The sequence below is a fragment of the Poecilia reticulata genome, chromosome 10 (genome assembly GCF_904066995.2).
Source record: "Poecilia reticulata chromosome 10, P_reticulata-male-v2, whole genome shotgun sequence".
NCBI classification, from domain to species: domain Eukaryota; kingdom Metazoa; phylum Chordata; class Actinopteri; order Cyprinodontiformes; family Poeciliidae; genus Poecilia; species Poecilia reticulata.
Genome location: NC_088839.1, coordinates 18655206 through 18680289, shown reverse-complemented (window position 1 = coordinate 18680289; position 25084 = coordinate 18655206). Strand labels below are relative to the sequence as shown.

Below are 25084 nucleotides of genomic sequence, written 5' to 3'. Positions count from 1 at the left end.
AGAAAGTCAGACGCCTCCTTAGTTGTAGTCAGCCTCAGAGGATTTTGTCATGTTTCTTCACTTGGTAAAGTACCAGCAACTCACCCCACATCACTACTGAGTCAGTGCCTGTTTTTCACTATTTGATGCTGTTTGATGTCTGGTGAGATGTGAAACATTAATAGTACGGTAAAAAAAAAAAAAATTGTAAGACGAGTGTGGAGTTTTAAATCCTCTTTTAGCGCATGAGTGACTTAGGGTAGGTGATAATTGTTGAGTTAGATGTCACTGTGTTATGAAGGATGTCCTTCAAGCTGTTTCCTGATTTTCAGGGGACAGCTTGACAAACCTCACTTTGAATTTGGCTGAAAGCATGTCTAATTGAATTTTGATACGTAATTAAATCAAGCAATAAATCAGCCCAGATCCCACTGCAACTGACAATTCAAGACTCCTGAGCACCAAAAGCTAATTATGATGAAGTTATTATCTCGGCCAAAGGGAGTTCTCTGAATTGCTTCCACCCTGTATTGTGTGTCTTCGCTAGTAGTACATACTCAACCTTGAAGAAAGGGCAGCTGTCGCATGATAGGACTGACGGATCCCATAAAAGTCGCCTGCGTGGTTTGTAATGTGTCCTGGCCGACACGCCATCCCACCTCAAAGCAGGTGATTTCGTTGGCGCTGAGAAAAGAGGAATTTTTACGGCGTCACATGTTGGCGCACCAAGGCGAAAAATAATTGTATCTGTTTGTTGGGAGCAATTAGGGCTGGGTGTAATTTCTGTCAATAATCCCTCGATGTGTAGGAAGTGGCTATATTGATTTACCATGGATTTAGAGCCTCATCCTCATCATCTGGTTCCCAGTCTCATATGGTTAATCAATTACATCCCCTGTGATTTGAGCATGCCTTCAGACGCCGTGCTCGGCGCATGTAATCTCTTGACATAGGGTATTAAATGAAGTCTAATTATAACTTTGCAGCTATGTGCCACATCACACCGTTTTAATACCTTCACTAAGAAGACAAATTGGTGCGTCAGTAAATCAAGGTGTTTCACTTTGATTCAGTACTGAGTAACATTTAAGTTTCTTGCTAAGGCCATCACATGATACTTGTAAATAAATATGCATGAAAGGATAAAATACGTTTTAATGATCTATCTGCATAAGAAAAGTCCTGAGTATTTGAGGAGGGGAAGAAGGTCTAATTTTCCACCTGCCTAGACAACCGCACTAGAGCTGTCTGGTATGGCATCATGAATGAAAAGTCCCATACAACAATTACTGGAGTGGTCGTCTACTACATAATAACGAGTTAAGTGAAGGTAGATGATATTTTTCTTATTTTTTTTCCCTTTTTCTCTTTTGTCCTCTTCTATATGCCCTTTGTTTTTAAATTCTCCCAATTTGTTGGACCAATTGAAACAGCAAAAGGTTAGATTGTGGAGTAATTAACAGCAGCTGGCCTAATGAAATCAGTAGGGGATGGTGCACTAGGAGGATCAATACCTCACTGAGAGTGAAGCAAGAAAGAGGGTTGTCCAGGGGAAAAACGTATACACAGACCACTTAATAATAATAAGCTGATGAAAAGGCAACAATGTGTCTACTTGTAAATCAAATCTGGTCTGGACACAGTGACATTATCGGCATCTTGTAATTCTGTTGGAGGAAAATTAGTGTTTGTGCTCGCTCAAGAAGTTTACAGGATTTGCACTGCTCTCTGTGGTTTGCTGAAAGGGTTTTCCTTTATTGAATGTCAATAGGAACATCAATACACTCTGGACAACAACACCAATGCAGAGGTAAATGGGTATTCTATTTATCTGAGGCTACACTTAAGTATATTGAAGACTTTATTAGCCCCTTTTGATGAGGAGGTGTTTTGTTTTGCAACAGTTTTATCACTGTGTCTGAGACAGGCTGCGCTTGCCAGAAGAACTGGGGATGCAAAACCTGAACTCTGCTGTGTGCTTCTTGGCCGAGGCATTACCGTTTCTTGTTTCTGTGCAACATAAGCAGATGGCACACACATCCAAGGTTTCCACTATTTTATTATGCATGCGTATGTCTGAATTTGTTTTGATTGTGTTGTGGCTCGCCTGGCAATTGTCACTTTGCTCCGATTGATAGAATTCAGACGCATCTTTCCTCATCTGCAGGGAAATCTCTTGACAGCCAACCCATGTGTTTTTCCACAACCTTCTATAAACAAATTAGGTGGTAAACTGTGGCTGCATTGACATTTCGGCATAATGAAGTCTAACAAGTCCTTCTCGACTATTATTTTTGCAAACTTTGTGCAGCGGGGAAGCTGGAATACAGGAGATTCTGGTGAAAATAACCAATGAACCACGAGGAGAAAGTCAAAACAAATTCAGCAAGTCAAGAAACCGTAGCCGATAAGGTCTTTGCTATGCTTTGTGCATGTGTCAACTTTCAAAGGTATTTACACTATCAAATAAACTTCTATGTAGGAGGCTGTAGAGACAGAAGCAGCAGATCTCATTATTTTACAACTATTAGGAGCATAAGGACCCCAGGGAAGAAGAGGGTTTAATAGTAGAGCTTCAAGTTATTACATCATGAAAAATCTTTAAAGCATTTATTTTTTTCTTCTTTTTTACAACCAGCACCTTACAATTTCACAAATCCTGTCATAGCACAGGTGTACTTAGGTGAAACGAGGTAACATAACGTGGCAACCATCTGGAAAACACAGATGTGGCATGGGACTAAAGCAACGGAATAAAGCAGCAAAGCAAAGACCATGTAGAATCCAGTTTTCTTAAAATTTGACTCTAGGGCTCACCTTGTAAAGGGCAATAACTGATGTGGCATCTTAATAAAGACTTGGGTAAAATCCTGCCAATTTTCAAACCCAAAACTGCTCTCTAAAATGGACTGGGGGGGGGACTTTTGAATCTGAATCATCTGCTAATAATTGTGCGTTATTTTTTATTTGTTTTTGGCTTAACGTTGAAATGTTAGAATTGTTCTTAAAATTTTGCGGTTGACTTTTATCTCACCTCACGGATAAGCTCCTGCATGTGGCTGTAATAACTTGGAAAACCCCCTGGACTATAATCAAAAAAAATAAAATAAAAGAGTAAAACGGCCCTTTATGGTAGTGCTGAACCTTCAAACCTGGGGGTGGGCCCACATCCCACTCATGAAAAATGTAATAGAAAACAGTTTGTAGCACAAAAGACAAAAATATTTTTTTAATGGTCAAGAGTAAATTTCATGTGCTCGCATATTTCTCCGTTTTTTTTTTTTGGTTTTTTTTTGCGGTCTTCTTTTTCCTCCAGATCTCTCAGGTCTGATGATCACGACTCTTCTACAAAGGTCCAGGTTGATACGAAGAGGTAATCTGCATTTTGCAGATTAGGTGATAGATCCAATTACCCCTGCATAATTGGAAGACTCTTACTCTTACTATTGTTTTATTCCATCTTAAAACTAACCCATATTCACTAGCTATTTTACTTAAAAACAGCTTTACTAAGTAGTTAAATTTTATTACCTTTACTTTTGGCAAAGTAAATTTCTTTTTAACTGACCTTTATAAAAGTGATGTTCTTTTTTTTTTATTTATTTTTTTTACATTTTTGACTTTCTTTTAAGCCAAGGACAAGAATGTTGATTAAAATAATACATTTTCTCACAAACTGAGAAAATGTAGATATCTTGGGGAGCGTATATTTTACATTTTTACATTTCTTTTAACCTTAATATCTTATCAATATCCAGCAAATAAAATTTGATTTCATTTTTTTTTCACGGTGACTGACAAATTTTTTAATCTTTGACTATTGCTTGAATTGTGATTACTATGTTTGGACCTCACAGACACCACCTCACACAGCAATTGTTATAAAAATATATAATCATGATAACTATTACAGTATGTTGCTATCCATACGCTGATTCAGATACTTTAACAAATGAATGTTCCAGATGAATAACCGGGCTCTCTGACCCAATTCTCTCAGTTGGAACAGAAATGCATTTTGACATATTTTGATTCTTTTTATGCTCTAAATTTAAACTTAAATGTATACTGGGTGAGTCAGATTTATTAGCTCATATCCAATACTAAGCTGAAATATTTTTTAATATCCTGGATATGAAAGCAGTGGGCTCATTGTCTTACATGCTGCATATCTAGTTTCCACAGTAAATGTAATATTAACTACCCCCACTCACCTACGCACTGTTGGATTGCACTTTTTTTTTTTTTTTTTTTACCTTTGCCTATGATTTTTGATTATTCTACCTCTATGGCAAACTGCCATGCTGTGGCTCAGACCTTTACTGGTGAAGAGGAGTTGTTGCTGCACTTCCAGTTCACACTAGAGCTACATCTGTGCTATAGTAAATTCAGTCACCAGATTATTGCAGAAACAGAAATAATCACTTCCATACACTTCTTATGACATGCAGTAATGCTACAGTATGTATCTGTTGCAGTGGATGTTCATTTTAGTCCCATCTACATTCAGTCTCATACATTGAGCAGCCAGAATATCTGAAAATTGTGATACATTTGGATAGAGAAACAGAGCACAATAAGGCCTGGTGTTTTTAATCAATTATTTATCCAATATTTTAATGATCAGAGTGCCTGGGGTGATCAAAGGCAGGGCTGGAGCTTCACTGCCTTTGCTCGCTAAGACATCTCTCAGTACTTTGATGTGGTTCACCAACAAATGCACTTATCCAAAGCATAACTCTCTCCCTGGGTTGGAATTGAGTGCTTTGAAACTACTAATTTCAGAGAAATACAACACAGGAAGACATAGAGAGAAGGTCACTGACCAACCAAAGCCAAGGTAGAAAAAGGAGATTTACACTTTATAGTCTCAAACAATCAAATGTACAACTACTACTTTGAATGCCATCTAAATATGAAGCGACCATAGGTCAGCTTTTCAGATCCCTCATGTACGTTATCATATATTTAATTGGTTGGCAAAGTCTCTTAGATGAAATACATGTCACTGGTGTTGAATAAAACATTAGTTAGATAGGGAATAACTGATGGTAGTTTCTAGTAAAAAATGGTGTTGTAAAAAGCCTGTCAAATGATGCAAATGAGTATTTCTCAGGTGGACTTGGCACATGCCCGTGTTTAATATGCAAGAAAAGTAACAAACGTTGAAAAATTCATTAATTTTGCAGTAAAAATATTGGCTGGTTAAGAATAGTTATTTGTTCTTATTATAACATTGGTAAGAGTAAGGAGTGGTGCTGAGGTGGCGCAGGGGCAAAGTATTGAGGCCTTGGTCCTCGTGGCGGTGGTCGCGGGTTTGATTCCCGGCATGGTAACATTTGCTGCATGTCTTCCCCCTCTCTCATTACCCTCTGATCTTAAAAAAAAAGAATACTTACTCCTTACAGCCAGTGTTCTGTTTAGCATAGTGAAATGTGTGTTGAAACTAAACTATTTATTCTTTTTTTTTTACCAATTTCAAGTCTGGAAATTTCTTGAACACGTCTGTCCTTGTGCAACCTTGTCTGTGTGCATCAAGTAAATACATACATGAATAAGAAATATAACCCAAGGATAAATGGAGCAGTAGAAGCATGATGTCCAAACCCAGGTGATGAGCAGAATGGAGAACTCAAAGACTTTAAGCCAGTAGATTCGAGGGTTGTCTTCTAGAAGCACTTTTCAATTCTAGACAGACAGATGAAAGATACTTTATTAATTCCTTACAGGAAAATTCATGTATCCAGTAGGCACACACAGAAATGCATTCTTACAATAAATGAACAACAGGTCTGTATTAAAAGTTATTTTGCATGAGTGTGGTTTTACTTTAAATAATTGCAGTGTTGTCTGATTTAAAATGAAGTTATGGTTTGGGAACACCCAACATATTACATAGTTATAGACAAATCTCAAGAATGACTATCAAATGTTTTTTTTTTTATTGGGGATTCTTGAACATTCCCTTGATTAATGTAGTAATTGGATACACACTTATATTTGTTTTTAAAAAGTCACACAAAAACTATTTTGCCTTAACTTCTGTCTTGTGTAGGGTCTGTATAAAAAAGTGGGATTTATCTTGAAGAAACAACTAGACAATAGATCTGAGGTCCTCAAACTAAATAGTCTACAAAAAAAGCTAATGTTGATGTCAAAAGGTTTACCTCGACCAGTTTATTGGAATTATTTATTTCGAGAAACTGCTTCAGACGTAGCCGTTTGATTTCGGTCCATTGATGTGTGTTATTTTTTTGGTCCCTTACACTGACTCAGCAAATAATTAGGCTTAGGGAAAAATACTTGGCGGACAATATTTTATGTCTATTATCTGTAAGTATTGCGAAACACCACAAAATATGTTGAACAAAGGGAGTGTATTTATAGCATTTCACATACCTCAACATGTCAAAGCTATGCGAGTTTAGGACATCTAGGCAGCAGAGTGCTGTTCACTCAAATTCTCTTATACAGTATACTATAGAGCATAACTTTGCATGCTTCTTATTCTCGTGACAGCAGACTTCTTCCACCTGCCAGTGGGGGTTTCTTTAGATAGTACCTGCATGAACCTATACATTTAAAAATATCTAAACTGAATATTTTTTGGTATTCTGGGTAGGTGAGGGAGATGTGGACAGATACTGTATCTTCATGAGGTTTTTCAGCAGATAACTGAAAATGTATCATTGTTTCTTATAAAACTTTATGGAACATGCTTAAGTTGTTCAGTTTTTTTTTTTTTTCTTTCTTTTTTGCCTCATACAAGGTCGGTACAGGTGGAAACGCAAGAAGTCAAAAAAAAAAAAAAAAAAAGGGTTCATTGACCTGACTCTGAAATATACCTTGCAGCAGTACAGGTTGTTATGTGCTGTTTATTCAATGTATGTGATAAATAATTTAAAGTCTATGGATAGCACAGACTTCTAAGTTACTATCAGTTATTAGCAGATTGATTTTGACATAACAGCGACAGGGAGCCAAAAAGGCAATCCCTATGGTCTTGTATGTTTGACTAACTAGAAAAGCAATTTTATGGCTGTATTGCTTCTGGTTTTAATCCCACACACCCTTAAACAAAAACACCAGAGCTAGCTACTACTTGGTAAATAGATTTCTTAAAACATTTTTGCTGAAAAGCAGGACTATGACAGCTATGCATTTCATCTCACTCTATATTCAAAGCAAAGGGCATTTTAGGGTCAGACAACTCCAGTTTATATACAGTTATATTGATGTATGAAATGAATCCAATGCTACTTAGGAATTATAGCATTAACAGTGCAGATATTTTTGGTGTATAATGTTTTTTTGTTAAAATAATATCTGTTTATGAAAGCTCTAGTGATTGCATTGAGTCGTTAAGGTGGCATCAATCCCTCCTACTGAGCTGGAATATGGCAAGTGTGGGAAGAAACAACCGTATTTGAACATTTGCAGCCCTCCATCATGATCGGGTTCACTATGAACAGGCATGAGTCATTTAGCATCTTGATACTGAATGGAAATTATTTTTATTTGCTCTTTAATAAATAAGTCTTGCAAGTACAATGCAGCCTCCATCACTTTATTATTTATTTTTTTAGAAATTTGATAGTCTCATTTTGGATTGTTTATTTTGATTTATTTTTTTTTATCTATTGGTTACCATAATGAAGCCTTTCGTTTTTAGTGAATAGCTTTGGTAGCCGTTTGATAGCTGTTGGTGTTTCTCTCTCAGCAGCAGAGTCCTGTGATGGCCAATTGTAGTGGGATAAAGCGTTGAACTGGTTTCCTGTTCATTGTGTGACAGTTTCCCCACAGCAGTCCTCTTGGCTTCTCCCCTTGACTAAGTGGGTCCTCACTGCCAGACTTCTTTTATTTTCTTTGCAAATAAAGTTGCATTTTCAGATTATTATACACAGTACAAAGAAAATTAAATTGCTGATTAAAAATTAAACACTCTTATCTCTCTGAGAGTTATCTCAGTCCCCAGAGAGAGAGGATGCTATTTTGCAGGCTTGCGGGTGTCTTTTGTTCCCAATTTAGAAGCTTGTCGCTGTTTATTGTTAATTTTTGATGCTTCATTTGATATTCTGTTCACTTTCCTCTCTGAAATGCAGAGAAAACATCTTTATCAAAGTGCCAGATGTATTTGTTGTGTTGTCAGAGTGTCAGGTTTGCCCGAGTCTTCATTTTTCTGAGATTTCTACTACCTTACATGTTTTGTTGGGAAGCCAACTGAGCACTGAATTGTACTACCAAACTCTGCATTTGATTTAAAAAAACAAGAAAACAATATATACCCTTATTCCCAATTTTGACTTAAAAATAACAGTAAAATCACAAATCAGTAAGGTTGTCAACTGTGAACTCTAGCTGACTCTAACAGAACTGAAATGTTCCCAGAACATTTTTGTTTTGTTAGCTCAAACTATCGGTTTCCAAAGTAAATATTGAAAAAAAATCAAAGCCAGGAACTGATCCAAGCTGAATTGTTCTTGTCTTTCAGGAGGCCTGTCAACTTGGCAAGATAACCTCTGTGAATGTAAGTCTCACACATGCTCCTATTTTTTATTTTTTTTACGTGTTCTCTCTTAGGCATGATCTGTGTGTCTGTGTGAATAATCTATAGAAGTTATAGGAAATTAAACTCGGCATCGATTATCTTTGTTCAATTTCAATGTTTGCATAAGAATCACTTATTGCTAAAGGAATAGCTCGGAGTTTTTGAAGCTTGGTTATGAAGATGTGGGCAGGGCATGTCTGTAATGTGGAAAACTGAAATATTTTTTAGGCCTAGTTTATTATTTGATAAGAGGAAAACGAAGTTTGGAATATCCTTTGTATTTATTTATTTTTTTAATTCTTTGTTCTGCAACATTGTGACATTGTTGGAACATTATTTCCATCCATTCATACATCCATTCATTAAGGTTTATATACAATAGATATAACTCGCGTTTCAGGGGAATATGCAATCATGATCCCAATGCTCAATATTATGATGATGATGATACGGCTTGTGAATGACAAAAAATGTTTCTGACTCTTCGATGTTTTCAACAATACCAACACCCTGTGAGCTTTTCATCTCGGCCACTAAACATACACATCTGAAGTTGGCATCGAGAGAGTCGCCTTAGCTTGCCAAATACATTGTTGCCATTCAGAGTTGGGATGTTTTGTACTTGTTTTGTAAATATGAGATCTTAACACAAAAATGCAATCAAGCAATCTGTTTCCATCTCAACTATTTGCAAACGTTGATCTTGCAATGGCAACTGTGAATCAATATACTGTACGAGTAGAGTTGTTCATTTCCAAGAAATGGGAAAACAGTTTACACAGCATATGGAATCTCAACATGAAAACACATGGACCCTGTAAGAGCAGTCACTATCTTATCCACAGTAGTTGGAAGAGTCATCTAAAGTAGTCAAAGTAGAAAACGTTGCGAAAGCAGGCAATGTTTTCTCATCTTGAACCCTCTTTACCCCCTGATATTATGTATTATAGAATAAAGTTTTCTGAAGATAATGTTTGTGTTATTTTAACTGACAATTGCACCAATACCAATATGTCTAATATTTTTCAATTTCATACTGTTTACCATTTGCTTAAGAAATTTACCACAGTATTTTCCAGCCTTCCAACAAATAACCATAGTCTTATTTATATGTAATAATAAATATAAGGGAGGTGATATTTATAAGCTAATGTGTGTCAATAATTGTGCAATTAAGCTGGTGGAAAAATCTTTTTTTTTTTTTTCTTTTTAATTTGCCTTTAGCTTGACTCTGTGGTGAGAAATATGAGAAATCTTTCTTCAAACCTGGATTTCTCAGACAACTATCTACTGCAGGTAAGATACTGCCTGCTGATAACATCTTAAAAAAGAAACATTTTCAAATATCTGATTATTACCTAGAAACTTTTTTCTGAATAACTAACACTGCAACAGAGTATATATAGACTTTTTGAGAAAAGCCCGCTCAACACTTTTTGAGACTGACCATTGAAAGTTGTTCACAGCATTAATTAAAACTCAGGTGTTTCATTTCCCACAAAAATGTAAGATTTCATTTTGTAAAAACTGAAGGAGTGGGGAATATTCTTTTACGGTCATGCAGCACACTTCCTTAAAAAGAGACAAAGGACGAATATTGACTTTCAACTGAGGTCATAGGTTTAGAGAAGTAACATCAAAAAGATTCTGCTCAAAACAAAAAGGGACTTCTTCAGGAATAAGATAAGCAAGGCGAAGTACAGGACATCCATCCCATGCTATCTCATTTATGTATAATTTTTCTTACTGGAAATGGATCATAATGCAACTTCCAGCTGTATTGATTGTGTGTTGTAATAATGCATTTCATGAATGGGACTGATAAGAGTTGGGCACTTTGTTCAGACGATGCATTAAAAATCTACAATAGATCAAAATAACTTTTTCTTACTACACTTCTTCTTGGAAGGTTAAGAAAATGTATAATACATCTGACTGTGAACCAAACCTTGCTGGTATTCATATCATTATACATCTAACTATATGCAGCTCAGCAGAATTTCATACTTAAACTATCATTTATCCTGATTATGTTGTGGCATCTGGCAATCAGAGTTTTTTTCTTTTTTTGTGCCATTTCATTTGTTATATGGTAGTCTGAGTTTGCCCTTATTTACACATGGTTAAACAATCCTTTGTCAATGCCAACTGGGCAGAAAAATAAAAGTTTTTCTCTACCTGAAGTTTGTAAGTGGGTATGCGGCTCCAACTTTTATTCAGTTTCAGCAAAATATTGCTGAGGCTCTGTACAGAAAGGTTTGTTTGCTCAGCTTTTCTAGCTTTTTTTTTTTTTTTTTTTAGCGCATTGCTTCTATTCTCTGTAATCTGCATTAATTTATACTGGCAATCTGAACATTGTATCCAAACATCTTGTATCTGTCACATCACAAACACAAACTCAAACATGTGATAGACCAACATAAAGTAGTGGAAAGAAGAGTATATGATTTTTACAGTGTTATGTGCATTTGCATTCAACATGGTTAAATTCAACCTTATCTCAGTCTGATAGTTCTGAATACAGGTGTCTTCAAAAGTAGTCTTATTTGTAAATAGAGACCGGTACACCTGAAGTCTGAAAGTGAAATGCTTTGTTAGGAACATCTGGCTCAATCAGATGTAGGATGGAGCTTAATTATTACAGCTTTATTATTAAGAGATTTGTATGTTAGAAGGAGGATCTTAAATTTTATTCTGGACTTAACCAGGAGCCAATGGAGGGAAGTTAAATAGGATATGTGCATTCTCTTTCTTTAATTTTCATCAGAATTCTTGCTGCAGAGTTTTGGATTAGCTGAAGGCTTAACTGCATTTTGTGGACTTTGTCATAGAGAAGAACTACAGAAGTGATAAATCCATGTAGTAGTTTTTCAGAATCTTTCCTGGAGAGGTTGTTTCTAATTTTGGCAATTCTGGATATGTACGAATAGAATAGAAGAATTGGTTTGGGATTCAAACAAACAAAAAACACACAGGTTCTTGACTTTATTACAATTCCATCCAGATCGAGAGATTGACTAAGCAGCTTGTTTTTCAGAGGTCCAGGTTCAAATATGACAACTTCTGCCTTGTCAGAATTTAAAAGCAGAGAGTTCTCATGGTTTCAAGACTGTAAACTACTTGACTGATTAGATTCATCAGGATTTATGACTGGATATAATTGTCTATATCATAGTTGTCTATAGCTGAGACAAAGTTTTTAAAACAAGAATAGATGAAACCATATCCCAAAGCTTTAAATAACTTTGAGAGCGCTGAGATTAAGTCGAGATGGAAGGTAGATGACACAGAGCTAAATACGGTACACATCAAATTTTGTCCAATAAAGACTTAAGACTGGGACTAATCTTCACCTTTCAATAGAAAAATGACTCTAAACTTAGAGACAGAACTATAATCATGACTTGCATCATAATAAATTATTGTGTTGGAATGATCTAGACAAACTCCAAACATGTCAAATTGCTAATCAGAGGGAAAGCTAATCTATTTTGTCTGATCATAAGCTACTCTACAGATAAGAAATAAGATGGATTCACTCTAGATGTACAAATTGGCAGAATGTGCCCCCAAAAGTTGTAGTTGTAACTGTAATGTGTATTTCTAAAAATCATTGATTGAGTAGATCTATATGAATAACTACGCCACAGTTTTCAGATTCTTATTTGTAAAAAAACAAAAAAATTGTTTTCCTTCCACTTCAAATTTGTAATTTCTAAAAGTTTTTGTTCATAGCTCGTAAAATGACAATAAAATCTGTTCATCTTCAAGCTGCAAACTTATGAAGTTGTGATTTAGCAGTTGTATCAAAACGCTCATGTCTTCTTATTGGCAATGTGTTTTGTTTTGTCATAGTGGTCAGTGTATCTCTATTGCAGATGAGTCAATAGCAGAATGAAATGATGAAAATTAATTTGATTCGTCACAAATCACTCCTCATTCTCCCGACGCCCTTGTCAGAATCACCTCCTTCACTCGTGTTCCTGCTAAACCATCGGCTCACCCCCAGACACACATTTCCTAACACGTATTGGGCTGCAATGGAACAACGTGTAACAGAAAAAAATCTCTGCTCTGAAAAAAAATATCATCTGCCAGCAGATTCTGTTGATGCACATTTTTGACATCATAGAATATGGGGAGACACTCCGCTTTGGATCGAGGTATTCCTTTATAGTTTGCTGTATTATTATTATTTTTTTTTGCCCTTCTTCCCTCTTCATGTGTGATGTAACAAATCACCATCTCCTCGGAGCAGATTTATGCAGGTCTAGGTGTGCCCGTGAGGTGATCCTTATCTGAAATGGCAGAGCCAATCTCCCCTGATTCACTTCTAAGTGGTCCCTGTTTATCACTCAAAGTGAGGTGGTTGTCAGCCAAGTCCTTTTCCGTGCTGCGCCGACTTCTTTGCTGTTTGGAGAGAGTGATAGTCAAGGTAAAGTGCATGGTATAATAAAACTCAAAGAGCTGTGGTCAGAAAAGGACAAGGTGGCAGGCACTTAGCCTCCAGTCCTCTATCTCAATGTAACGGGCTCCTAATCTAGTAACCCGTGAATCCTGCCTCGTCTGCGTGGCTACTGGAGGTGTTTGGTGATGGGGGTGCAGCGGGATGGGATTTTCTGGCAGGTTACATGCTAGAAATTGGCGTGCATTTCTGCTGTTTATTTTATCTCTGTGTACATACTTCTAAAGGCAGTGTTTTGTCTGACTCAAAGGGCTTTGTTTGGTCTTGATATCTCTTACTGCAGCTTGTCTTTGCTTTATGGATTTCTGGCAGCTTCTCTAAATAAGTGATCATGCTTGACAAAACCCTCACCTTGACTCCTGGTTGTTTGTTTTCCTCTGCTTTGTTTGTCTTAATGTTTTATTCACATCAATCATTACCACTGGGAACAAAAGTTTTATTTATTCAAGACCCAATAATGGTAGTTAATCCTAATTAATATTGCAACTCTGAATAACTTGGTATTGAGCACATCATGAAACCAAATTAGGCTTTTTTCCCCCACATCTGGCATCAGCTTGAATAGGCTTGAATAAACAGAAGTCTGAAAAAAAAACAAAAAAAAAAACAGGAAGACACTCCCTTTACGCAAAGTGATTATGTCCTAATTGTCACGCGCAGCTGTTTGTTCTAATAGATTCTGGATGTCATTGTTGGAGCAAGTTTTTTTTAATAATTGCAATCACGTGGAGAAGGAGTCGTGCTTTTCTTGTGGTGCTGCCAACCCTCTGTAGTGGGCCCTTTCTTTTCCTGGAACCTGGGCAATGCTTTAGCTTGCATCCTCCAGCAATTTCAGAAACAGCTGCCAAAGCTGTTTGAGAACAAGTAGATATTTAGACTACTTGAAAGCTTTTGCAAACATGGCACTCAGAGCTCTGTAACTTGCCAGTAAGGTATCTGGCTCATTTTTTTATCTTAGGAAATAATATGTAAAATCAAGAAAGGAAAAGATTTGTTTCACAAAGTCCATTAATTCTTTTCATTTCTGGTCACAAAAAATTTAAACCAGGCGGGAGAAGAATACTATTTTATTTCCCCAATAGAAACAGCACAACATAAAGGTTTTGTTTGTAATAGTTGTCAGTTGAAATCACTTTGTTTCACTGCCTGCCCTTTCTTTCTCCCTTATTTTCCTTATTCCTTACGTTCTTTACCAACAAATCCAGACAACGAGAGATTTGCCTCAGGATCTTGATGAATCAAGTAAATAGAATATTTAGCTGGTTGTTTCAACATCACGGGGTTTGAAAATCGCTCAGTTGAGCTTTCAGGGAGCTAATTGTGTGGATTTAGGTTAGTCGACCCTTTCTGATAGTTTTCAAATGAGGCTTTTTTGCTTGGTTTTTGGCAGCCTGTCCTTCATTAGAGCTCGAGTTTATTTTAATCTTCCATTCACCTGCTTTACAGCCCTTGTTTGTCCTTATGGAGAAACAATATGCGTTTATCAGTGCACTGTAGTTGATGAGGGGGGAAATATGTGAAAGGAGGAGCATCACCTCCTCCTGAGCTCAAAGAAGCATGCGTTAATGATGTCTTTAATCCAGGACTTGTATCTTGCTTTTGTTGCTATAGCAATGAAGAAAATTAAGATAGTCATTTGCACAACCGTTGTATTTGCTTTGAAAGACGTCTTATCAGTTTGAACAAAGCTCTGAATAAAAGTGCAATGCAATAACCAAAGCAAAAAAAAAAAAAATACATTTTTCACTTTAGCTTCTCTATAATGTGATGTTAAAGTCATTATGTTGGGAAAAAAAGGTCAACTCTTTTACTAAAAAAACTCAATTTGTGTGTATTTTAATCTCAGTATAAATACAGCTGTTCTATGAAGACATTTGAGGTTTCCAAGGGAACAGTAGTAAAGAGACATCCTCATGGTGACCAAGAAACAAACCCGACCAATCATGGTAAATCTGGCCTTTATAAAGGAGTGCCAAGAAGGGAACCGTTGTTAAAAAAAAAGTCTTAAGAAGTATTTTTTAATGTTTGAAAAATCCTACATATTGAGGGAAGCTAATAATGCACATCACCCTAAAACGCTCCTTACTTATGGTACAAAATGGTGCGTCATGCTGTGATGAGGCTTTTCAAAAGGAAAGGGAACATTGTTCAGAGTTGAGGGAAAGATGGATGGGGGCTAAGTACAGTCCTGTTATAAAACCTATCCAAAGGCTCAAAAGACTTGAGATTGTGTCAGAGACCAGGACAACAAAATGAAACATACAGTCAAAGCTACAGTGAAATGGTTCTGATCAAAGCATATCCATGTGTTAAAACAGCTCAGTCAAATTCCAAAGCATAGTCCAATTGAGATTCTGTGGCAAGACTTAAAAATGTGTTAAAACTGAGAGATGCTCCATCTCTTCCTGTAATTATGTTTTACAGGACAGCTAAGCTCTTACTCAGCCAGAGTCAATAGTGGAGATTTTTAATGTAGGTAATTTTGTGCAAAAACAAATACATGTTTTATTTTGAAACTCTGCAATCACTTGTTACTTTATCACAAACTCCCCTAAAATACATTATGTAATGTAAAAAAAAAAAGGTTCATGGCAAATTAACGCTTTTGCAAGTCACTGTAATTCTAATGTGTTTTACTTCGCAGTACAGTTTGAGAAATTGTTACTGGATTATGAAATATCTAACTTGCCCATCAGGAAAGTGAAAGTATTTACCTGTGTGTCTGTTTGAATGTTTTTTTTTTCCGCTATATCAATGACCAAAACTTTGTGGTTCTTTCACTCTAAGAATTGTTAGTGTTATCACACATTGCCACATACAGGACCCGTTTTCTTTTGTAGCTCCACAGAAAGGTTGCAACATGAACCTCTGCAAACCTCTGGAGAAATCAAAGAGCCCCGCACTGTTCAGAGGAAAACACACACACCCATGTGATCCCAATGACTTTTACAAATCAAAGTCTCAGCCTATACACATGTTTTTTTTTTCTACCTCCTTTGTGCCTAAATTAGGTGAGCGGAAAAATTAGGACATGGTTCAACCTGTTAACACACATCCCATCTATTCTCAGGAAGAGTATCAAAGAGGTCCTCAATTATAAGTCTTGCAGTTACTTTATTAGCTGGAAAGTAATTCAATAGACTCAACAGACCAGAAGCAGTTCTGGGTTATGAGGTCGCTCTCTCAATTTCTCTCAATTAGCGGCTCTAATGACAAGATAAAGTTTGGTCATATTTCAGCGTTGGAAGGAGGTGACGATGATCGATGCGGTGTTAATCATGCTACTCTTAATACATTTAGGCACTTAATGTCTTCTAAATGTTCCCATCCACCCATCAACAACCATTGCTGCCACCGTTCATGATGATGTTAATAGTCTTTGTTTGTGGAAGTGTGGAGAATTTGCCTCTTTGAACTGAGGAATTCGCTAGAATGCTTTTTCCAATAACAGGCTCTACATATCTTAAAACAGCACACTCCTGTTATGTTTCCCTCTGGTGACCAGTAAATGAGCCAGTCAGTTTTTTCAAAAGAAACACACGAAAGTCAACGTAGTAGAAACTGGGGTCATGGGTTACACTTTGAATTGATAATTACATTGGTTTAGAGACACACTGGGGCTTTTAAGATGGTATATTCATACATACCCACACACAAACACACACACACACTCATGGGCACTGAAGAAACAGCTACCGAGACAAAACACTATTGTTTTTTTTCCATCTAGCTCAAGTGATAAAATACATGCAGATATTTTTTTGGGAATAATGTGGCATTGTTTTGAGATAAGCTACCTCTGTTTTTTCTTTCTTCTCCTTAGTGTAACCGAGGTGTCCGGAATTTTGACTAAAGCGCTCAATGCTTTCAGATATTACATTTTGAAATATTGAACAACAATGTTCCTCGCCAGAGGAGATTTCTCCCTCTTTTTCTTTAGCTTTGTAGATCTTGCTGTGAGATTCTCATTTAAACCCCCTTGCAAGAGGAAAAATACCATCCAATTTATAGTTTGTATGTTCTCCGATGCAATGTCTATTCTCAGACAAAAATGGAGATGGCATTTTAATGTCAGTAAATTAATCACTAACCACAGGACTATGAGCCCTGTTTAATGGCTTGTTTCTTTAGCTTGTCTCTCATAAGACTGTTGTCTGTTTATCTTCCATAGACCCAACGTCGTGTGACCTTCCATCTTCCGGATGGTTCCCAGGAAAGTTGCAGTGACAGCGGGCTTGGGGACGCAGAGCCCAGCAGCACAGCCAGTGCCACCCAGCCTCTGCCCCTGAGTTTCCCCCAAGAGGAGTACTATGAACAAGCGTCACCTAATAGTCGCACTGAGGGAGACGGAAACTCAGACCCTGAATCTAGTGAGTAGCAATCTTTTGTATTTTTGAGAGAGCAAGCAAACATTTTACTTTGTGTGTTTTTTTTTTGTTTTTTTTTTGTGACTTCAAACGCTGACGATTTGATTTCACCATCTATGATTTTAAATAGCACTAATACTTAAAGCTACTGTTTAAAGTTTGATTATGACAAAACAGCCTTGCAAAGATTAAAGAAGCAGACAGTTCTTGTCAAACACCTAATACAAGCCAGCTGCACATTTTGGACTGTGCTCTTCCAGTGTTAAGAGCAGATATGCTTTTTGATATGGAGCATATGGCTTTCTGCTAAGGATACATGTATGACTCTGCATGCAGGAACCACGAGTCAACATGAAGGGTTATCCATCAGTGTCGGGAACAATTAGATTTTCCATTGAAATAGACTGTACCACTGAATGCACATTAACTAATAATAATGTCCATTTTCCTGTGATGTGACAATGTAACCACTTTAAGAAAATATTGTTGCACACCACAGGTTGAAGATCTTGAGTAGTAATGTGATCACGCATCTTGTGATTTGGTAAATAAGTGAATGACTATTCCTGCGCTTAAGAACAGACAAAACGTATTTATCTATATGGTTCAAAAATATTATATAATTTGCATTAAGTGTAGTTTTCAAAACTAAAGAAAGGCTTAAACTCAGTTTGAGAAAGAAGACTATTCTATGTTTATAAAAAGCCCACAAGAGACCATTTTCAGTAATTTCTCAGAAGTATGACATCGCATTGAGAAAAGTGTGAAACACACAATATGTACTGACTGAACCTGACTGAAGTATTCTACAGTGAAACGCATGCTTCACATTTTTGGACTGCAGTGATGTTCTGTGTGTTCTATTTCACAGTTTTTTCTTGAAAATAAACCAAAAACCGCCACATTCATTTTAGATTCACAAATAAATGGGTTAATTAGCACCGAGCTACAGTTATTAAAGAAAATAAATTTTGTAGGGCTGATTTTTGTAAATGTTGAGAGCTCGGCTGTGTAATGAATGCTGTGAATTGTACCCCTGAGGTGGGAACTTTGTTGCTGAGATTTTCGTAAATGATTCACAAGACAGCTGTCGCTGCATGGCTTACTGCCCAGCGATGTTCCCCATAAAAAGCGTCAACTTCTTCCTCATGCATATACAATACTTTCTCTTTTTTTTTTCCTTTTTTTTTATCCCTGTTCAAGAAACTTGCTGGAGGGGAAAAAAAGAGGAAATTTTCTACCATTGGCATTGGCGATCCAAAGGACTTTTATCAGCAGCAGTGATATTGACGAAATTATTTTGCCTCACCACAGAACGGACAAGGTTATTCTGAGTGCCACCTCCTCTGTTCAAGATGGATATTCCAGTCCCAGTGAATCAGATTTTCTTTTCTTCAGGTTACCTTGCATCACATTCTGCAGACAGGACAAAGGCTCATTTCTGCACATGCCTTTGGTCCTTCTGTGGTTCTGTGTGTGTGATTGTCAGCATTGCTTTCAACATAACTCTGAATTACCTGTCAGAGAATGTTTTTCGTTCTATGTAGCTGAAAAAAAAGAAGAAAAACGAATACGCAGGACAGCAAAAAACGGATGGCTTTGCATACACCCACATGTAGTACAGTCACTGTGTCGCTGTTGTAAGTGAGACAACAGGCCCCGGTTCTTCCCCAGCAGCTGGTCTGGCATTTCCGAGGCTGGAGTGTCAGTGTGACACCCTTCATCATTTTCATACAGAGGCTTTAGCAATTTGGAAAAATTTTCACCGTAGGAAGTGCATTTTGTAACTTAACTCACCCCATGTTTTTTTAATGCACCTGTACCTCTGCATACAGCAAACAAACACTTAAACATACATCCTTAGATCAAACCACTTTTTCCCAGGCTGTTCGTTTTAATGCATTCACAGTGTCAACGGCGGTGATTCATGTATGTGATTCATTTAGACGCAGATGCAATTATTCAACGTTTCATTAATATTCAGAGACATAAACATGTAATACTTCATAAAACAACTCAAACATACAGTTATTATCCACATTTCCCCCTGGGCCGTGTTTGCCGAAGTGCATTAGTTTTAAGGTCGGGAGCAATGCTGATGTGATAAATGTTTGTGTATTTTTACAAATCGCTTCACTAAGAAGCACCATAAAGTGAGCGCAATGCCAGAGTCTAATGTCAGTAACTGGATATCAGAACAGCTATTTTTAGTTACTTGACCACAAAGCTCCTTCTAATCCTCTGTTATCACAGCGATTTTACGAATGTCAATGTAATTCTCACTGAAAACGTGTTAAAAGCTTGTTGAAGCTGACGAGACGTGATCATATTCAAGGACGGCGTTTAAAGAGAATGGGGAGATTTATTAAATATCCATACGTATTGTTATGCAATTCATCAGTATCACAACACATATATTAAAATTCTCATACACGGGTCCTTGAAATCCAGACACTACATAGTTTACATTCAATGTGCATGCCAGCTACACATTTACCATCAAGTGCAACTGAATATCGCGCTTACTCTGACATTTTTTGCATCATTCCGAGACAAAGTCGTCTGAATCGCCCAGCTTCGTTTCGTCTTCCACAAGTTAAGTCAGATAAACTCTTGACTCTGTTCTGCTCAGTTCAAAGTGAAGACAGCTCTCGTGTGCATTGACGGTCTCGGAGATGAGTGCGTTTGGTGACAGAAGGGGGCCTAAGATGGATTAGATATGGTTTTATCAATGAGCACCAGAACGGCACGGCGGCTTCAATTTCTTATCATATTGTCTCAATTTGTAAAGCAGGGAGAACCAGAAGAAAAAAAAAGGAAACATAGCAGAGGATGGGTGGAAAGTGAACCAAAAGAAATAAAGATATTAAAGCGGAGTGGTAGGAGCATAGTTTCTGGAGTCACAAGTTGTATTGTTCTGTAAAGGTACAGCTTGGATCTGAATGTCAACTCGCACTGAATAATTTTCTGTGCCAAAGGCAAGCCATGTGGCCTTCTTATGACAATGAATTTCTCGACTCCTCTTTAAACCTGCATCTTTATTAGACCACCTTCTCTTGAAATAAAGTTCATATGACATTTTATGTTTCTATTATTTATGAGCTGGGTGGCTGTTCATTTTATGGGCTCTTGCCTCCCCCTCCAGGCTTTATTTGCCACCCTGCCATCACTCTTGTGCCGTCGCCTTTTCTTGTCACATTTTGTTTCGAAAGGTTTGATTGCTCCGTCTCTGTCCCAACAGACAGATTAACATAATTTGCATCCAGCCTCCTCACATATTTGACAACCTTTTATGGCATTAAAATGTCCAGCCATTTAAATTGTATCTGACCTTCCAGCTTAATTTGAGCTTTGTGATGTAAAAGACAGAAAAATATATATGCCCTTCATCACCAAAGAAACATGTATTTTTCTTACTGTGCATTTCCTTAATGTTTTGAGTTACAGTTGATTTTCCTCTCCCACAATTTAGCTCAATTTGTTTTGACACATATTTTCCAGGATTGCAAATAGCAGAAAGTCTGGATATTAGAACATAATGCTTGACCCAGTTAAGCTAAATCATTTTTATCTGTGGATATGTTGATATCTGTCTTAACAGTCACCACTGACTTCATGGCTTCTGTTAAGCTACTTTTGGAGTGAATTTCTTTTTTATTTGTTCTTTTATTTTTGCTGCTCACTTAATGCCATCCCAGCAATTCTGACATGCAATGCAATAAAAAAAAAAGATACAAATCATCATGTGGAAAACAACAATCACTTTTAAGCCTTGAGACAAAGTCTACCAAAGTGGGAGCAAATCCCTGACTCTAAATCCCCGACATTTTTCTAACAATACATGTTTTTTTTTTGTTTTTTTTTTCCTCTTGATGATTTGTAATACACTTATTTCTTTCTCCTGTTGCCTGAGTTTGGGGGATTTAGGAGCTTGTGCTTTTTGCCCACTTCCAAGCAGCTCACTAAAAGCGGTTCTGATGTGGGGCATTAGTCTCCCAAAGACACATGAGAAAAGTCATACAGCAAAGTGCCGTATGTTAATCTGTAGCATATGGCTTTCAAATGACCACTTTGTCTGTCTGAGATCTAATCTGCTATTAAAATAAGCCAATCCTGTTTAAATACTGCAAGATTAATAAGATTAAAGTTTTAAACGTAGTCCGTGATGCATTGCAAATCTAAAGACTTGAAAAGAAGGTACAACTTTATCAACTTACAGATTGTGATCAGTTGTTTTGTGAGTGATTTCTATCCACATAATATTTTATGATTTCTGATACCAAGAGACAAGTAATCTGATTAGACGATGGCACAATTTGAAGCCTTTTATGCTTTGGAAAAGGCTGTTTTACTTGGTCATAAGGGCTTAACTTTTGGAACTTCTTTTGTAAGAAAATCTACATAGCAATATATGGTAGTCAGTTCAAAACTGGATCATGATTGAAGTTTATTTTATCAAGCATGGATCTTGGAAGTGACAGGATAATGACAGAAATAGCTTTTTCTGGGAGAGGTGCTCCCAGGCCAGATGAGAAACATAGTACAGCCAACTTGTTCTTAGATCTCTTGGGTTTCTTCTCCCATTGATATGTCCCTGAATAACCTCCAATGGGAGGCCTTCAGGGGCATCCCAATTAGATGCAGACAACACCTCAATTTACACCTTTTACATTCAGAAGGGCAGACCCTCTACTCTAAGCCAACTCCGGATGCCCAAGCTTCTTGCCATAAATCTAAAGCTGAGTCCAGCTTCCCTAAAGAGTAAACCCACTTTAACCAATTGTATCCATGATCGTGTTCTTTCAGTCATAATCAAATCTCATGTCTCATGACCGCAGGTAAGGGTTGGAACATAAAGACAGCAGTAAACTGAGAAGGATGTGACCTTAGGTCTTTCTTCACCATGACCAGAATGTAACAGGCAGACAAGGCTACAACTCATCTGTCCACCTTCTGTCCAGTCTGAACATAATTCGTGAACCAGATACCAAGATAGATCAATTCTTCAGCATAAGGCAAAAACTACCTGCTAACTTGGAGGGAACAAACTGCCTTTTTCTAAATAAGTCTTCTCTAAACCCATAAAACACATGTGGCCCGCATAACCAAGTTCCATGACTTCATTAGCAACGCCATGAGAATAAGAATTTGATCCACTGTTTGACAGCAAGGACAAAAGCCACACTGCTGCTCCTGAATCCATGGTTTGAAAATGACGTCTCCTATCCAAACCTAGATTAAGCTTTTCCAGGGATGTTGACGCAGGTGACTCCTCGATACCCAAAGCACATCTTCTGACCTCCTTTACTTTACTTTTAGACCACTAACCTGGTCTTCCACTTCACTGACATTCTCCCAGTCCCCCATGTGTCATTGAAAGAAGCATTTTAACAATTACAGTCTGAATTGTAATAGTCTTAATGCAATCATCCAGTACAAAGGTATTTCTAGTAGAGGAGACAACAAAGTTATACGCTGCTTCCAGAAAAAGCAAAGTGCATTTTGTCGTTCACACAATTTGCTTAGCACGTGATTGTGTAATAAGAAAAATGTTACACTATTCAGTACAGTTGGCTATATTAATTATTCATATGAGCCCAATCTCAGTTTCACTTTGAGGGTTCTCATATGCAATTAGATGTAATGAATGTGCTTCTTAATTACATTCATTTGTGCAAATTTCCATTCCCCGCTGAATTTTTCTGGGGAAACATTGTGACACTGACCAATGCCATATCATTTGCAATGTGACTAAATCCATTCAGCATAGAACAATTAGTCGTAATTAGTGTTACAATGTCATCAGCGACCAGGGGGGAGGACTAAGCTGACATGCAAGGAAAAAGAGGACCCTTGTTCAGAGTCAGAAGTCCAGTAATGCAGCAAGAGCTAGATAATTGGCTGACCACAGGTTAGAAATATGATGAACTGTTGTAGGACTGTTGAGTTTTTTTTCCACACTTTTATTCAAGCGAGGTTGACTGAGCAGGCGTTCTCTTTAATAGCAATGCCACACTTAATAAGTGCCAGTTCAACCTTGTGCTTTTGCCAGGCACTCACATCATCTACAGCTGACAAATGAACAGTTTCTCCACAGTAATTAAAGAGTGAAGTGCCTTGCTTAAGGGTACATCGCTGGTGGTTGAAGGATTGGAGAAAGTTTTTCTCATTTGTTTCACGCCATGACCTTACAAATTCTCATGGTATCAGATTTATTCGTAAAGTGATGTGGATATTTAATTCATGCAGCACATGAAATCGTTATGCAGGCCATTCGTTTTGCTACAGTTATCTGACAATATACGCACTAACTTCTCCAGATCGTTTTCTTTTTCCACATTATATATACACCAGTATGCTTCCAGACATATATTCTCTCTTTGATATAAATAAATAAAAGCCTGTGCCTTATGGCTCCCAAGACGTCTTACTACTGCAACAGTGGGGCATACCTGAAGCATCAGGGGAGATATACCTACGTAGATTGGACCTCTCTTTTTAAGATTATTTCAGATAATTTTTTTCTTTCTCTGTCCGTTTTTCTTTTTCTTTTTTGACCGCCAGAGTTAGAAAGGATTTAAATGGACTCATCTGTATCCTTCTCAACCGACTGGGATTTGGTGGAAGTGCTCTGTTCTCAGAGGCGAGGTGGAGGGGAAGCCCCATTTTATCTGGTTCAAATGCCACACCAGTTGTCTTGAAATGAGAGAGAGAGACAGACAAGCTATTGATCTGGAGGAGTCAACTCAGTTTGCAGAAATCTCTCTCTAGCCTCCTTCAAACCTTTAAAAAGTGTCATTTTAGAATCCTTCTTTTTCCAGCATTAGGGTATCGTCTTTGCTCCCTTACAGAAGGCGACTATGAAGTTGAGAAGGCTTCTTTCTTGTGCCGATAATCCAGATCTCAGCAGGACAAGCCCAGCAGAGATATTGGTGAGAATTAGTTCAACTTGAACAGTAACTGCCATGTTTAAGCATCAGTTTCAAATTGATTTAGCGCCACTGTAACTTGAGTTTTTCTTATGGGAACTGCAAAATTAGAATACTCATCCCAAAGTTGTTACCATGTTCAGTAAGTCTTGTGTCTGGCTTGAAGAGGGATCAATAGGTGCCAACTTTGATCACATCTCAGAACAATGTATTCTGAACTCGGCAGGGCTGGAGAGAGACTTCAAACAAGGATAAAGCCTCAAAGGGCCCCAGCCAACAATTCACTTTGTTCCATTCACTGACTCTGTGATTCTTAAACTGAAATGGCCTGAACAGAATGTTAAACCTCATAAAACGGTGGATAAGAAATATGAAGAGAGATGAGTTATCTCACTCCTCAAACATATCTGATTTGATCTCAGTTATGTCATTTAAAAGTCCAGTGACGCACCAGAAACAACCCTTCCAGAAGGCTTTATTAGATACTAAAGGTGACGGTGAATTTTTCCAGTTGTCGCCATTAAATGCATCAAAGCTCTCAATATAATAATTTACCAGGAGTTTTAAACTCCGAGGGAACCATCACCACAGATCTTTGCAGAGCAACATTTGTTAAACCCTATCAAATCCTATTTTGATGTTACAATGCACTTGGTTTATACAGCAGAAACTTTCACTCCTTCAGAAGCAGGAGGAAGACGAGGGAAGCTATCAAATATAGATGTTGTAATGTTTTATTGAACAACTTTTGTTATAGATAGCCTCTGCAAAAATCCCAATCGTTTTCATTGTTGGG

General features: G+C 37.4%; 1 protein-coding gene across 4 annotated transcripts in view; it reads left to right on the top strand.

The window, feature by feature from the left end:
* Positions 1–25084, top strand: part of pcdh11 (protocadherin 11) — a 168721-nt gene that overhangs the window by 91743 nt on the left and 51894 nt on the right. For 2 of the 4 annotated variants that reach the window (XM_008420360.3, XM_008420358.3), the window contains 3 exons: positions 8471–8506; positions 9752–9823; positions 17164–17362. In XM_008420360.3, coding sequence (XP_008418582.1) covers positions 8471–8506; positions 9752–9823; positions 17164–17362 — 307 coding nt within the window. The remainder of the gene's footprint in view (positions 1–8470; positions 8507–9751; positions 9824–17163; positions 17363–25084) is intronic. The other 2 variants (XM_008420359.3, XM_008420361.3) reach the window with 1 other exon arrangement.